The sequence below is a fragment of the Eubalaena glacialis genome, chromosome 12 (assembly GCF_028564815.1).
Source record: "Eubalaena glacialis isolate mEubGla1 chromosome 12, mEubGla1.1.hap2.+ XY, whole genome shotgun sequence".
Classification (NCBI taxonomy): Eukaryota; Metazoa; Chordata; class Mammalia; order Artiodactyla; family Balaenidae; genus Eubalaena; species Eubalaena glacialis.
Genome location: NC_083727.1, coordinates 54,518,928 through 54,533,871, shown reverse-complemented (window position 1 = coordinate 54,533,871; position 14,944 = coordinate 54,518,928). Strand labels below are relative to the sequence as shown.

The window sequence follows — 14,944 nt, the reverse complement described above, 5'->3', positions numbered from 1 at the left end:
GCCCTCCACCTGAAAGCGCACAGTCTATCTTACATAATAACTGACATCACTGTCCCTCCAAGCCCAATGCCAGGTATGTGTTTCATGTTACCCCCAGGGGCACAGCAGCTGGAGGTGCAGGAGGGACCAAGGGCAGGAGGCCCTGGGCTGGCAGGTGAGGAGGGCAGTGGTGAACACTGCCTGCACGTCCAGGATGGAGCGACCCATGGACGTGGCTTCCCCTGGAACAAGAGGCACCAGGAAGGTAGCTGGACTCCAGTCATCTGGAAAGGAGCCTGCTGAAAAAGGATGGAAAAGGGGGTGCCAGAGAGGCATGAACCTCAAGGGAATCCTGCTGGCAGCAAAAGCTTTGAGGGGAAGGGAGGACAATGCAAAAGGTCAGCCAGAGAGTTTACTGTCCACACGAGGGAAAGACAAAGTACAGAGGTTCCCAGAATCGAGGGGATCTCACTACAAAAGGATCACAAAGAGCTGGTACTTGGACACCCCTCATGACCACAAGCTGCCAGGAGACATGGACAAACAGCTCCGGGTGAGCAAAAATCCTGTTCCCCTTCTCCAACTCCTCCCCCTGCACGGCCACTGTAGAAACTAAAACACGATGAATGGCTGAGGGGAGGTTGCAGGCAATCTTGTCACTGCTCAGAATGGCCACTCCCCTGCCCCCTCCCCCCCCATAAAACTTAAATTCCAACCTTTCAGTCTGACCATCCGCCAGTTGCCTCCTGCCCCTTTATATTCCCTCCTTCCTGTTCCCATCCCCCAATTCCCAAGCAACCACTGATCTGCTTTGTGCCATTATAGACTACTTTGCATTTTCTAGAGTGTTATATAAATGGAATCAAATACTGTGTACTCTTTCTTTTCTAGCTTCTTTCACGGAGCATAATTACTCTGAGATTAATCCCTCTTGTTGAGTGTATCACTAGTTTATTCCCATAGTGGTGCAGCCACTATGGAAAACAGTATGGAAGTTCCTCAAAAAAACTAAAAACAGAATTGCCTTATGATCCAGCAATCACACTCCTGGCCATATAGTCAGACAAAACTATAATTTGAAAAGATACATGCACCCCAACGTTCATAGCAGCACTATTTACAATAGCCAAGACATGGAAGCAACCTAAATGTCTGAGAGATGAATGGATAAAGAAGATGTGGTGCAGAAATAACTAAATTTCCTTGTCAATTGCATTATTATGAACTTTCATCAAATCTTTAACCGTGGTCATTTTTAAGTCTTTTGTCATTTACAGACAGTTCTGGGTGTACTCTGATGCTTTTGCAAATATGTTCCTATAAAAGGGTTTCATCTTCAAGGAATTCATGGAAGACTCTGACAAGTACAGGTTTGTGGTAACTGACTGTACTGCTGAACTGAATGAATAAGCATTTTCAGAACTCTAATGAAAAACTGATGAACTCATAAAAGTGCTAACAAAAGATCAAGATAAAAAAAAAATAATTACATGGGACTGAGTGAACTGATGAGGATGATTATAATTTTTGTGACTTTCTGTTTGAATTAAAAAAAAAAAAATCCCACAAGGACTCAGAGGCAAAGAATATACAAATCAATTTTCACTGCAAAGTAAAGGAGCTGTTACAGTGGAGGATTAATGGACTGAATGTCAATATTATGACATAGCATGAGTGTGTTTCGTGTTTGGTAATTGCAATCATTGTTGCTTTTGTTGTGGTCATCCAGTTACAATGCTTGGTGTCAGTCTACTTATCTCTTGTAAAAATAAAATACAGTGTGTGTGTGTGAAAAAAAAAAAAAGAAGATCATGCAGCACACTTCTGTGAAAAAAAAAAAAAAAGATGTGGTGTATATATACAATGGAATATTACTCAACCATAACAAAGAATGAAATAATGCCATCTGCAGCTACATGGATGGACCTAGTGATTATCATACTAAGTGAAGTCAAAAAAAGAAAGACAAATACCATATGATATCACTTATATGTGGAATCTAAAACATGACACAAATGAAATTTTCTACAAAACAGAAACAGATCATAGACCTAGAGAACAGACTTGTGGCTGCCAAGGGGAAGGGAGGGGAGGGGAGGGATGGATTGGGAGTTTGGGATTAGCATATGCAAACTATTATATATATATGTATAACTGAATCATTTTTGCTGTACACCAGAAACTAACACAACATTGTAAATCAACTATACTTCAATAAAATAAAATTTAAAAAAAATAGTTCATTCCTTTTTACTGCTGACCAGTATTCCATCATAGGGATGTACCACAGTTTATTCACTCATGCACTTGTTAATGGATACTTGGGGTGTGTCCAGTTTGGGGCTATCATGAACAAAGCCACTATGACTACTCATGTCCAAGTCTAGGGAACAAATATTACCTACCCCACCTGCTAGTCCCCCACGTGCTCACGAAACCTGAGCTGGGGAGAGGGAAGAAGCAAGTAAATCGGAGAGTTGATATTTTGTTTTGAGCTGCAATGGACCTTTAGTAACAGTTCAAATACTCTAAAGTGTCCAGAAGGCTATGGGTTCTGCCGGCTGGAAGATGCTGTCCAGGGGAGAGATGCTGTCCTAGGCCACAGTGGGAAAACTAAAGCTGCTTCGTGATAGTCACTTGACGGGCGGCTCAAGGCAAGAAGGACCTGTCCATGTAGGAAGGCAGAGGAGGTATCTGTGAAGGAAGGAGATGAGTCACGAGGAGATAGCATCTAGGATATAAAGGGAAGTCCTCAGTGAACCTGGACTGCAGCAGCCAAAAGGGAGGTGGAGGGCAGCGCACCCAAGAAATTCAGAGACATCCACTCACTCAGCCACACCCACAAAGCCCAACCCTCCAGGGTCTATGAGATGCTGTGATCCATCCTCCATCCACAGACTGAAAAAGGCTCTGAAGGAAACTTAGGTGAACAGACTTGGAGAGATGACGTGACTTGCCCAAGGCCACACAGACAGGACTAGAATTAACATCTCCTGATTCCTGCTCCAGTACACCCCCATCATGATAGTGCTGGCCTTCCCTTCAGAGACACTGTTAAGTGAGTGTATTCACGAAATACCAGATTCAAAATGACGATCCTAAAAGCAACAACCGCAGCGCATGCATTTGGTGTGCGGTTATGATCAGGACTACTGCTTTTCTCTACGGCGTGGGTCACTAAATAAAGCCTGTTAGGAAACCGTCTGCTTCACTTCCAGTGAATGCCCTGAGCACTCATTCGTACACCAGGCGTGGGCGCTTCTGGTCCAGCCAGCTGACAGCACACCAGCTTCTTGGACCCCCATGGGCTTTATCACACTTCCTTGACAGGTACAAGAAACTCGTACATCACGACTTTTTGCACGACCTAGATTTTTCTGACCTGGAACTGAATCAATTTCAGGGCATACCTGAGGCTTCTGAAGGCTCAGAACTATAGCACCCATGTTTAAGTGACAAAGTTGCTCTTCCACCTAGCAAGAAGGTCCTCTCAACAGAACCTGCCCAACTAACCCTGGCCACTGGAAGGGTGACGTCTAACAGGAACCCACAAGCAGCTGGAATACAGCTTAATGAAATCTATACCCAGTTTGTGTCTACTAAGCCTACTGGTTTGCTTACAGACTTCCTCTGCATCATTTTCTCATCAGGGCCCTGATCTAGTATAAAGTTCCTTAGGACTCACTGTACACATCCCATTAGCTTTGTTTGTTTTTTTTTTTTTAACAACTTCATTTATTGCTTCTGTGCAATACAGATGCATCTCTTCATTTACTGCCATTCTTTAAATGGTCATTCCTGCTGTTTTTGCACAACTTCTTACCTTTTGACAAGGGAGGCAGAGTGCTGGAGGTTAAGAAGATACAGGCTGTGGGTGTAGCATACCCAGCAGGCAGTTCCAGCCATGGACCTGCAAGTTAATCACCCTCGCAGGTATTTCACTTTGTCCATGCAATGGAATGATCACCGCCCTCCCACGGTTATGGTAAAGATTATATTAGACAAGTTACGTAGAGTGAATATCTACGGAGTGAATGGTAAAAGGATCACCCAAACTATTTAAATTTGCTTTTCTTTTCAGTTGCCTAGTAGCAGAATTGAATATACATATATTTTAAATGCATACAAGCTATGTTTCCACTGTATTTTAAAAAACTGGCAGCTCATAGCAGCATTATTCACAATAATGCTGTGGAAACACCCCAAGTGTCCATTGACAGATGACTGGATAAACAAAATGTATATGCACACAATGTAATATTATTCAATTTTTAAACGGAAGGGAATTCTGACACATGGTACAACATGGAAATAAACCTTGAAGATGTTATGCTAAGTGAAACAGTCACAAAAGGACAAATACTATATAATGACATTTACATGAGGTACCTAGAACAGTCAAATACATAGAGACAGAAAGTAGAATGTGGTTACCAGGGACTGGGTGGAAGAGGGGATGCAGAGCTATCACTTCATGGGTTCAGAGCTTCAGTTTCTCAAGATGAAAAAAGTTCTGGAGACAGACAGGGGTGATGCTTGCACAATAATGCGAATGTACTTAATGCCACTGAACTCTATAAATGATTAAACTCATAAACTTTATGTTGACGATTAAACTGAGAAGTTTTATGTTAGCTATATTTTACCATGATTTTAAGAAGTAAAAAGAAAAAAAAAAACTAGCTGTTTCAACCAAATGCTAATAAAGACATCTGAGCAACTAGTTACATGTGTATTCCACTGTGAAGCTTGTTTTCTTTTAGACTAATATGCTAAAATAGATCAGTTATTCTGGCACTTATTTTCAGTTGTATTTCATTTTATCAACCATATAATTTTACCTTGATTAAAATAGGTCTGCTGTAATGTTTCCCCATCAACATCTCTCCCCCCAGAAAGGTGAAAAGAAACACATGACCTAACATTACAAAATTTTTTTGGTAGCATATTTACCTCCCCTAATTGCTTCACTCAGATGAAGGTAAAAATGTGTATTATTTTATAAATAAATACCTACTATCTGCAGAATGCAGAAGCCTTAGGTATGAGAAGTTGGACTAAGAAGAAAACCTAGTAGAAACAATCTACAAATAAAGTCAGAAAAGCCATTAAAAACAAATGTGGGGAAAATGACAACAGTAACTACACAAGAAAAACGCTTGTAGGGTGGGGAAGAAGTATGAAAAAAGGGCACAGTTTCAGGCAATAATATGCAAGTCTTATAAGTTAACTTTTAACATACTGCATTAAAGTCTGGCAAACCTTTTCTATTAAGGGCCAGAAAGTAAATATTTTCAGCTTTCAGGGCCTCCTTCTGTGGCAACTAGTCAAGTCTGCTGTGGCAGCTTGAAAGCAGCCACAGACAAGTAAACAAATGGGCGTGACTGTGCTCCAGCAAAACCCAATCTACAAAAGCAGGCAGCTGGCCAGATTTCGGCTGAGGGCAGTAGGCTGCCAACTACGGTTCTAGAGAATCAAAATAAATAAAAGGACAATTTGGAATAAGGTATATTAACGCACGTGGACTAAAAAACCGTGGATTCATATTCTATCCCCCAATGAATCAGACCCATGCACAGAAGTTCAAATCTAAAATACTGCTTTCTTACCAAAGTTCTAATTGTAACCCCGAGAAGGGGTAAGAGGCTCAATGGGTTAAAAAGTTTCTAGTGGATTCCTCATTCCCACTAAAAATGGGAGGATAGCCCACCTATATGAAAACATTCAGAATGCTTTTCTTTCTTAAAAAAAAAAAATATATATATATATATTTCTTAGTACCCAGAAATAAGCTAACAAGAGTCCAGTTCTTACTCTAAGGACCTCTAAGTTTTTTCACAGGTGATTCGCAAAATACAGAATAAGATCTGGGACAGCAACTACAAAGACGTATCACTGCAACAGAGGTTGGTTATTATCAAGACCCCTAAGGAATGTATGAACCACCTATGAGATGCATAAATATCCAAAGGATACATATTTTAATGTAAAAACAAGAGAACAAGAGGCATGAAGAGCACACGTGTGTAAAAAAGAAAAACACACACACTCTCTCTCCCCCCACATTCTCACCTGTGTATACAAAGAAAAGTTTTGGAAGGAAACTCTCCTCACCTCTGAGAATTAGGATTCCAAGTTTTGAAATGTTCATGTTTTACTTTATGTTATTTTGTACTTTTCCAATTTTACCATAAGCATGTATTACTTTTAGTATTAAGATTTTTATGTTGAGATTACAGTTAAAAGATTTATCACCTTCATTATTAAGAGTCCATTTGAGTACTAATATTTTTAACAAAAGAATATTCACTCAAAGGACTTCCACCATCTGTAAAGATCACCACATAAGAATATGTAAATACACAATCCAAGAGAGATGGTGTCTGTGGGTAAAATCTCATGGTAGAACAATACCTCAGCTCCACCCATCCACTTAGGCTCATCAGGAAACTCAGCACACAAAATATCTTCTGACTGATCAGTCCCCAAGATATGGTAGCAGAGCTTTTGGTGGAGATTGGTGGATGTTTCTGTGCCTAAAGGAATTAAAAACGTACACTGAAATGCAGCTGACAATTTTAAGAAAATCTGTTCCTCCCATACTGTACAATGCTAGAAATATTTAAAAAGCAAAGTATCTGGTTGCAGGACTGTAGGATACAAGGTTAATATACAAAAGTTAATCACTTTCCTATATACTAACAATGAACAAGTGGAATTTGAAATTAAAAACACAGTACCATTTACATTAGCAGCCCCCAAAATGAAATACTTAGGTATAAATCTAATAAAATATGTATAAGGTCTATAGGAGAACTACAAAACTGACGAAAGAAATCAAAGAATAACTAAATAAATGGAAAGATATACTCAATATATTATGGACAGAAATACTCAATATTGTCAGGATGACAGTTCTTTTCAACTTAATCTACAGATGCAATGCAATCCCAATCAAAATCCCAGCAAGTTATTTTGTGGATATGGACAAACTGATCCTAAAGTTTATGTGGAGAGGCAAAAAACCCAGAAGAGCCAACACAATACTGAAGGAAGAAAACGAAGGTGGAGAACTGACACTACCTGACTTCAAGATTTATTATAAATAATCGAGACAGTGTGGTATTAGCAAAATAGACAAATAGATCAAGGGAACAGAGTAGAGAGCCCAGAAACAGACCCACATAAATACAGTCAACTGATCTTTGATAAAGGAACAAAGGCAATACGATGTAGAAAAGACAGTCTTTTCAACAAATGGTTCTGGAACAACTGGGCAACCCCATGCAAAAAATGAATCAAGACACAGACCTTATACACTTCACAAAAATTAACCCAAAATGGATCACAGACCTAAAAATGTAAATGCAATTATAAAACTCCTAGAAGATAACACAGGAGAAAATCTAGATGACCTTGGATTTGGTGATGACTTTTTAGATACAACACCGAAAGCATAATCCATGAAAGAAATAACTGATAAGCCAAACTTCATTAAAATTAAAACCTTCTGTTCCACGAAAAGACACTGTCAAGAGAATGAAAAGACAAGCAAATATTTGATAAAGGACTGTTATCCAAAATATACAAAGAACTTTTAAAACTCAACAATAAGAAAATGAAGAACCCAATTAAAAAAATGGGCCAGAGACCTTAACAGATCTTAACCTCACCAAAGAAGAAATACGAATGGAAAATAAGCATGTGAAAAGATGCTCCTCAGCATATGTCATCAAGGAACTGCAAATTAAAACAATGAGATACCACTACACACCTATTAGAATGACCAAAACCCAGAACACTCAAAACACCAAATGCTGGCCAAGATGTGGAACAACAGGAACTCTCATTCATTGCTGGTGGGAATGCAAATGGTACAGCCACTTTGGAAGACAGTTTGGCAGTTTCTTACAAAACTAAACATACTGTTATGATACAGGAACTGTGCTCCTTGGTATTTACCCAAATGAGTTGAAAACTGACATCCACACAAAAACCTGTACACGGATGTTAACAGCAGCTTTATTCATAATTGCCAAAACTTGGAAGTCACCAAGATGTCCTTCAGAGGTGAATGGATAAACAAACTATAGTACATCTAGACAATGGGATATTATTTAATGCTAAAATAATGTTTTTTAGTGTTTTTATCAAGCCATAAAAACACATGGAAAAAACTTAAATGCACATTACTAAGTGAAAGAAGCCAATCTGAAAGGCTATATACTGTATGATTCCAACTACATGACATTCTGGAAAAGGCAAAGCTATAGAGATAGTAAAAAAGATCAGTGGTTGCCAGGGGCTGGCAGGGGAGGGAAGGATGTATAGGTGGAACACAGGATTATTAAGGCAGTGAAAACACTCTATGATACTACAATGGTAGATATATATCATTATATGTTTGCCCAAACCCACGGAATGTACAACACCACGAGTGAACTCTAATGTAAACTGTGGATTTGGGGTGATTACGATGTGTCCGTGCAGGCTCATCTACCGTACCCTCTGGTGGGGATGCTGATAATGGGAGAGACTATGCATGTGTGAGGGGCAGAGGGTGTATGGGAAATCTTGGTACCTTATGCTCAGTTTTGCTGTGAACCTGAAACTGCTCTAAAAGATTAAATCTATTAAAAAAAAAAGAGAGAGTTAAGTATCAGTTGGGTATCACCCTGGAAATAATCACATATATTTGCTGATTTTGGAGGCTGATTTTCTTCAATGAAGAAAAAAAGGAAGATAATACCATAACATTAAAAAAAAAAAGCTTTACTTGGTGATTTTCCATGGGTTTTCCAGGAACACTGGTAACAAGCACATAGCCAGCATTGCTTAGCCTCATTCATAAGTCCTTCCACCACACAACCTGAAAGGCTGTTGAGGTCTTCCGAACAAAAGGACAGCAAAATTACAGCTGGGAGAAGATGCTGGCTTTCTTAAATCAACCACAATTACTAATTATTACTATTTCTGCCAATGGAAATTAAGGCTAAATAATAATTTCCATGTTTTTCACAAGTTAACTTAATAACACTGTTCTCTAACAAGAAACGGCCAGTTATATACTTTTTTGGTCTCCTAGAACTTGGAAACAGCCAACATCTTCTAACTCAGCAGCACTCTTAATACAGGCAGCTAATTCAGTGTACAGAGCACAGAGGTCTTTCTTTAGCCAACATCCTTGAATAAAAAGCCTACTCTTAGTTCCTCTTGTAGTTCATTGGTGAAGTAAGAAAAAGGTACTACAGTAATCTAATCAAAGGCAGCAAAAGCTATTGATAAATGCAGCTGAAAGAGATGAAAAGCATTATAGCCTTATTCCCAATTCAACTGGGGGGAAAAGAGAAAAGAAAGCCTATCTAAAGATGACAAAGATACAGCAATTCATGATAAGGGGACAGCATGTGCAGGAGAAAGCACTGGACTAGCCATGCTTCCTGCCAGCTCTAGGCCCTGCAACAAGTAACTGAGACTCTGCACCCCAGCTCCAAATCTCTAGCAAAGGGATGGTAACCCACCTGTAAAGATCAACCAAGACAACATGAAAATGCTGTACACCACATGGAAATATGGAGTAGCATAAAGAAGATGATGTCGACAGCTTGTACCAGCAAGGTACAAGCTACAGGGCCCTTCCTGCCTGGGAAGGTGAGAGGTGAAGGGGAGAAGAAAGAGGGACCACTTGCACACAATAGGATCTTTGTGCAATTGAGGCGGAGAACAAAGGTGTGTCCTGGAAGTTAACAAGGACAAAAGTGTCAAGACAAGTGTGACCAACAGGTGACCTGTAACTTCTGAGCAGAGAAAGAGATGTGACTCCTGCAAAATTTTATCATCACTCAACATCATTAAATAAGTTGGTTTTGTTTAAAAAAAAAAAAATCCATCTTCTCCATGATCTCCTTGGGAGAAAGAATGCGTCTGTGAAGAACGGACGGCAATAAAAATGGCCCCAATTTTTCACAGTTCCCTGTATCTCTCTCCCAACCCCTTGAATAGCAGTTGGTCCTGTGACTTGCTTTGGCCAAAAGGATGCGGTGAAGTGATGTTCCAGTAGCAAGCCCAGGCATCAAAGAGGTCGTGCCTTTCAGCTCTCCCCCTTGGAATCCTGCTGAGCTGCCATGTGAACAAGCCTGGACTGGCCTGCTAGAGAATGAGAGACCACACAGAGCAGAATCGACGCCCCAGACATGTGAAAAAGTCAAGCAAAGATCAGTCAGCTGACCAGCAGGCCATCACAGATACATGACAGAATTCAGCTAAGCCCAGAACTGCCTGGCCAACCTGCAGACTCACAGCGAAAATAAATGGTCGTTATTCCGAACCACAAAGTTTTGGCAGGACCTGTTACACAACTATGCTAACAGATACAACGTCCTTCGAGGAAACATGATTCTAGACCAAGCAACCTCTACGTAGGGTTTAGCTTCTTTCTTTAAGTCATGTGAAGTCACGCTTCATTTCATGAAAAAGGTGCTTCATCTGAAGTCTCAACCTACCATCACTTTTCCCATCCTGTTGTGGGTATGCGTTGTAGAACATTCCCTTCCCATCGTGGGTCCAGGCCATACAGCTGAACTTGACTCTTTCGAGCACGTCTGGAAGCTCTTTGGCACCATCGACTTTCATGAACTTGATCGTCACCCAATCTGAGCCACTGGCACTCAGACCATAGGCAAAATATTCACCATCTTCACTGAATGCATAGCCTAAGGGACACATGAGAAATTGTCAAATGGTGAACATGAGGACACAACTCCCAGCCTTGCCCACTGCCCTCTGTGCTGTCTGACAAAGCTCTCTGTCACACATGGAAGCAGAATGTGGCAACAGGAGGAGCAGGCAATCGGTTGTGAGGAATTCTGGGGGCTCACCCAGGTCTCCCAGGAATTTGCCTTATGACCTTGGACAAGTTTCTTAACCTTTCCAGGCCTTAGTTTCTTCATCTGTAAAATGAAGTAATAGATTATATGACCACTAAGATGCTTCCATTTAAAACTTTTCTATAATTCAATAAGCAGTTCATTTAAAAGCAGAGCTCATCTGGGACTTTCAGCATATTTTATTTATACTTGGAAGGAGGGGGAAAAGGAGTAAGGAAACTGCTTTTAGAGTAATGACTGAATGTAACAGAACTAAACTGGAGCCATTACATAATTTTTGGAATGGACTCCAAACTACTTGAAATCCCTCTTTACAACCTCGTTTTCTGAGCATTGCTGGCACTCCAGGATTAATGTCCACACCATCCAACAACTAAAAGCCCAGGTAAATGAAGCCTGAGGGTTTTCAATAAAGACTCATGCAGTGCACATTCCAAAACTGACCGTGAAAAAATAAGGAAAGCAACACCACTGATGGACTAACGCACTGTCCCCCATTCTTTGGGGCCATCACAGACAGAATGTTCTAACCACTGTGGAACGTTTCTTGACATATATTTATATGTTTCTATTAGCTTTATGATTATAAGGAATGTGTAGTGTTTGGTACCAGATACTGACACCAGAGATTTCCTCTTATGATGTCTGTTAAACTTCACTGGGGGTTAAAAATTATCCTAAGAAACCCAACTATTTTCACGGGTTTCCTACTATTTTACATGGAACTTCTACTAGTGAAAAATAAGGTTAAAATTTCATAAAACCTTATTAATCACTTATAATTCCTATAAAGTATCCAGGCTCAAATGTATATAAACGCAGAAAAGAGTCAAGAATGTGATGAGGAGTAAATATACACTTTTTACTCTACATAAATTATATATAATTTAAAAATTTTCAGGAAAAATGTAAATAAAACACTTTGACTTGAAATATATGTTTAAAAAATCATATACTATCAAAAGAATCTGAATGTCTACCTATACTGTGACTTCCCTATAATATCATTTTCAGAAAACTCAAAGACTGAGACCAAGTCCCATGTGTAATTTACCTTGTCATCCATCAGGGTCCATACATGACAAGCATTACATAAAAATGTTACTGGAATGAATTACCAGAGTGAGAGGTGAGACCCTGTTATAATGAAGTCCTCTGGATGAGTTGCAAGATAGACCTTGGTTAAAACGAAATAAACTTCTATTTAGGGTATATAACTGCACAGAATCAGTGTATTAAATTCACTCACAACTGGTCTTCATTTCCAAGACCAAATTCATGGAAGAATACTCACAATAAGCTGGCTGGCATCTTATTTCCAATACTGATTACTCTCAATACTAACGAGATTAAAGATCATCGTCTACATACACAGCCTATTGGGGGAGAGGAGGAGGGAAGCACTAAATGACTGAATGCCTTTATAAAAGGGTCTTCTCACACAGATCTGCTGGAACAGGCCTCTTTAATTCCCACCTAATCCGTAACAGGACTTCAGCATTCCAACTGCTCAATTCTGTAGGGCTGAACCTACACTTGTGCTTCTTCTACAAAACACAAGATGCTACAGAGGAAATTTTGAGCCAACTTAACTAAAAACATCTAGAATACTAGCCAGAGATGATTCTCAGAGTGTACAACTTTTAAACCACAGAACCAGAGTGTAGACAACTTCCTTACCCTAGAAGTGGTGCTTATGGCACAAACCTGGGGTAATCTCATGGCCCGTAGAGGAGGTTATCGCGAGGGAAGTTATTTAGGAGACATACGGCAAGTGCATACATATTTTTGCATACAGCAAAACTTATTTATTCAGCTTTTAAACTTGCATCCTCAGGGGACAAGGTACCAAAGTTGTCTAATTTCTACAAGACTATGTTTTATACTTTTTATTCTAACATGCTAACAATTAACTAAATTTGAAAACATCACTTTTTCCCCTCAAGGAAGCAGATTTCATAAATATTCTTTCCTGTTTTATATTTATAGTTAAAACATTCTTTGTACAACTTAAATTTCTTACAGAAGAGAATTAATTTTTTTCCAAACATAGACAGGTCTCAGAGAAGCTACAGAAAGTGATGATGATACTTCAAGATCCCAGAAGCCCTAGAAGCTAATTTAGGTCCAGTGTGAATTATTCTCTAGTCCTGCTTCATGCCATCAGAAGGAGATGTGACTACCCATGTGTTCTGAATTTACCGTGCATAAATCAGCTTTCCTGACACTGCGTGTGCGTCTGTTCTACAATACGGTCCACACTCTGTCTGGTCTTTCAGAGTTGCGATCGAGGGCCCCGGGACTCCCGTGGGCCTGGCTGTGTAGCCCTCACCTCGGAGCGCCACCGTGCCGTCATCGGAGAGTATGTTGGGGTCAAGGAACACTCTGGCTTCACCCTCTAAGGAATCCTGTACATATAATACTCGTTGGTTCTGCAAACCTGTATTGTAAAAATAGAAATACCTGGGGGACAGAGATGGTCTTTATTCAGCTATGGAGTTTTCTATTTGTGGAGTAAAACCAAATACATACAAACAAATAGAAAAAGGAAAACAACATACAAAGATACAACTGCAAACAGGCCGTGCCAGGGACATGGGGACTAGAGAGGAAAATCCCACCATCTCCCTGTAGCTAGTAGAGTTTGTTCCCTGAATTGCTTTAGGAATTCAAATAATATATTGTAATTCTACACATTAGCTAAATAAAGCCTGCTTTATTTCCTAAAATGAAAACGGATATTCAAATAAAGCAGTAACTTTTTCTTTTCAATGGAGAAGACAGCAGATTTGCTAAAATGAAGTGCTGGCTCCCATCCCTAGCCAGGGTGCTAGGGTAGGGGGTGGGCAAACCTTTTCTGTAACGGGCAAGACTGCAAATTAATTAAGCTTTGTGCACCATACAGACTCTGATGCTACTACTCAATTCTGCAGTTGTTGTACAAAAGCAGCCGTGAATAACACACAAACAATGGGCATGGCTGTGTGCCATTTAAACTTTATTTACAAAACAGGGGGTAGATAGGGCTTGGCATGCAGATCATACTTTGCTGATCCCTATGTAAGTGAAGTCTAACAAACTCTAAAGTAAATTTGTGGTAGTGGTTCCAAAGAGAGTTAAAAAGCAAACAAGAGACTATGTTTTAAGTGGGTGTCAGAGGGCAAGGAACAAGAGAGGTGAATTAATGCGTGTTGCATCCTGGCCCACTTCCATTCCTGGATGGAAGATATGCATATAATAAAGTCTTTTCAAGTAGCATAAGCTAAAGAGAATTAATTTCAGAGGCAAACAAATCTCCGTTGCTGTCTATGAATCCCGCTATCTCACCAATTACTAGCCACAAGACAACAATCATTTCCTACAATCTAGATTTCGTCCTAGGACACATCTCTGCTAAATTTCTTAGTCCTTCTTTTAAGAATGTGGTCAATAGACCAAAAAATATTATTCTCATATTCCAGCATAGAAATGAATTGATTTTATAATGAATTAAGTTTATAAACTGATAAGTTATTCAGAATTTGTACTGTAAAATTTAAGAACGTATTAGATCAGAAAAGTAAAAAGAAAATTAAATGAAAGCAACTTCACATACCTTTTCCCTTTCTTGAAGTGGCAACTATACTTGGGATAGTCATACAATTCAGTCATTCTCTCTTTGTATAAACCTCTGATAGGACACTGCTCAAGAAATGGCACAGTAATCTTGTTCTGGGCCTCCACAAAAGCCTGGAGAGAAAATTTAAATGAACAAAGCAAGTCAGATATTAAATTTTCCATGGGGAGTGATATCCATTAATATGTATCAGAAAGATTCAGCAATTTTACTCCTGGGAATATATCCTAAGGAAACAAAAACACTATGTCGAAGAGATATCTGCACCCCCATGCTCATAGCAGCATTATTTACAATAGTCACGACATGGAAACAACCTAAGTGTCCACTGATGGATGAATGAGTAAAGAAAAGGTGTGGAATATATATAGGCAATCAAATATTATTCAGTCATAAAAAAGTAGGAAATGCTGCCATTTGGGACAATATGGATGGACCTTGAGGACATTATGTTAAGTTGAAC

At 39.5% G+C, this 14,944-nt stretch overlaps 1 protein-coding gene across 1 annotated transcript in view; it reads right to left on the bottom strand.

Annotated features, from left to right (window-relative positions):
- PREP (prolyl endopeptidase) overlaps positions 1-14,944 on the bottom strand; it is a 136,921-nt gene that overhangs the window by 96,420 nt on the left and 25,557 nt on the right. The window contains exons 3-6 of the mRNA XM_061206834.1: positions 14,461-14,594; positions 13,198-13,328; positions 10,482-10,691; positions 6,394-6,515 (exon numbers count right to left, since the gene is read on the bottom strand). Of these exons, the coding sequence (XP_061062817.1) occupies positions 6,394-6,515; positions 10,482-10,691; positions 13,198-13,328; positions 14,461-14,594 (597 nt within the window). The remainder of the gene's footprint in view (positions 1-6,393; positions 6,516-10,481; positions 10,692-13,197; positions 13,329-14,460; positions 14,595-14,944) is intronic.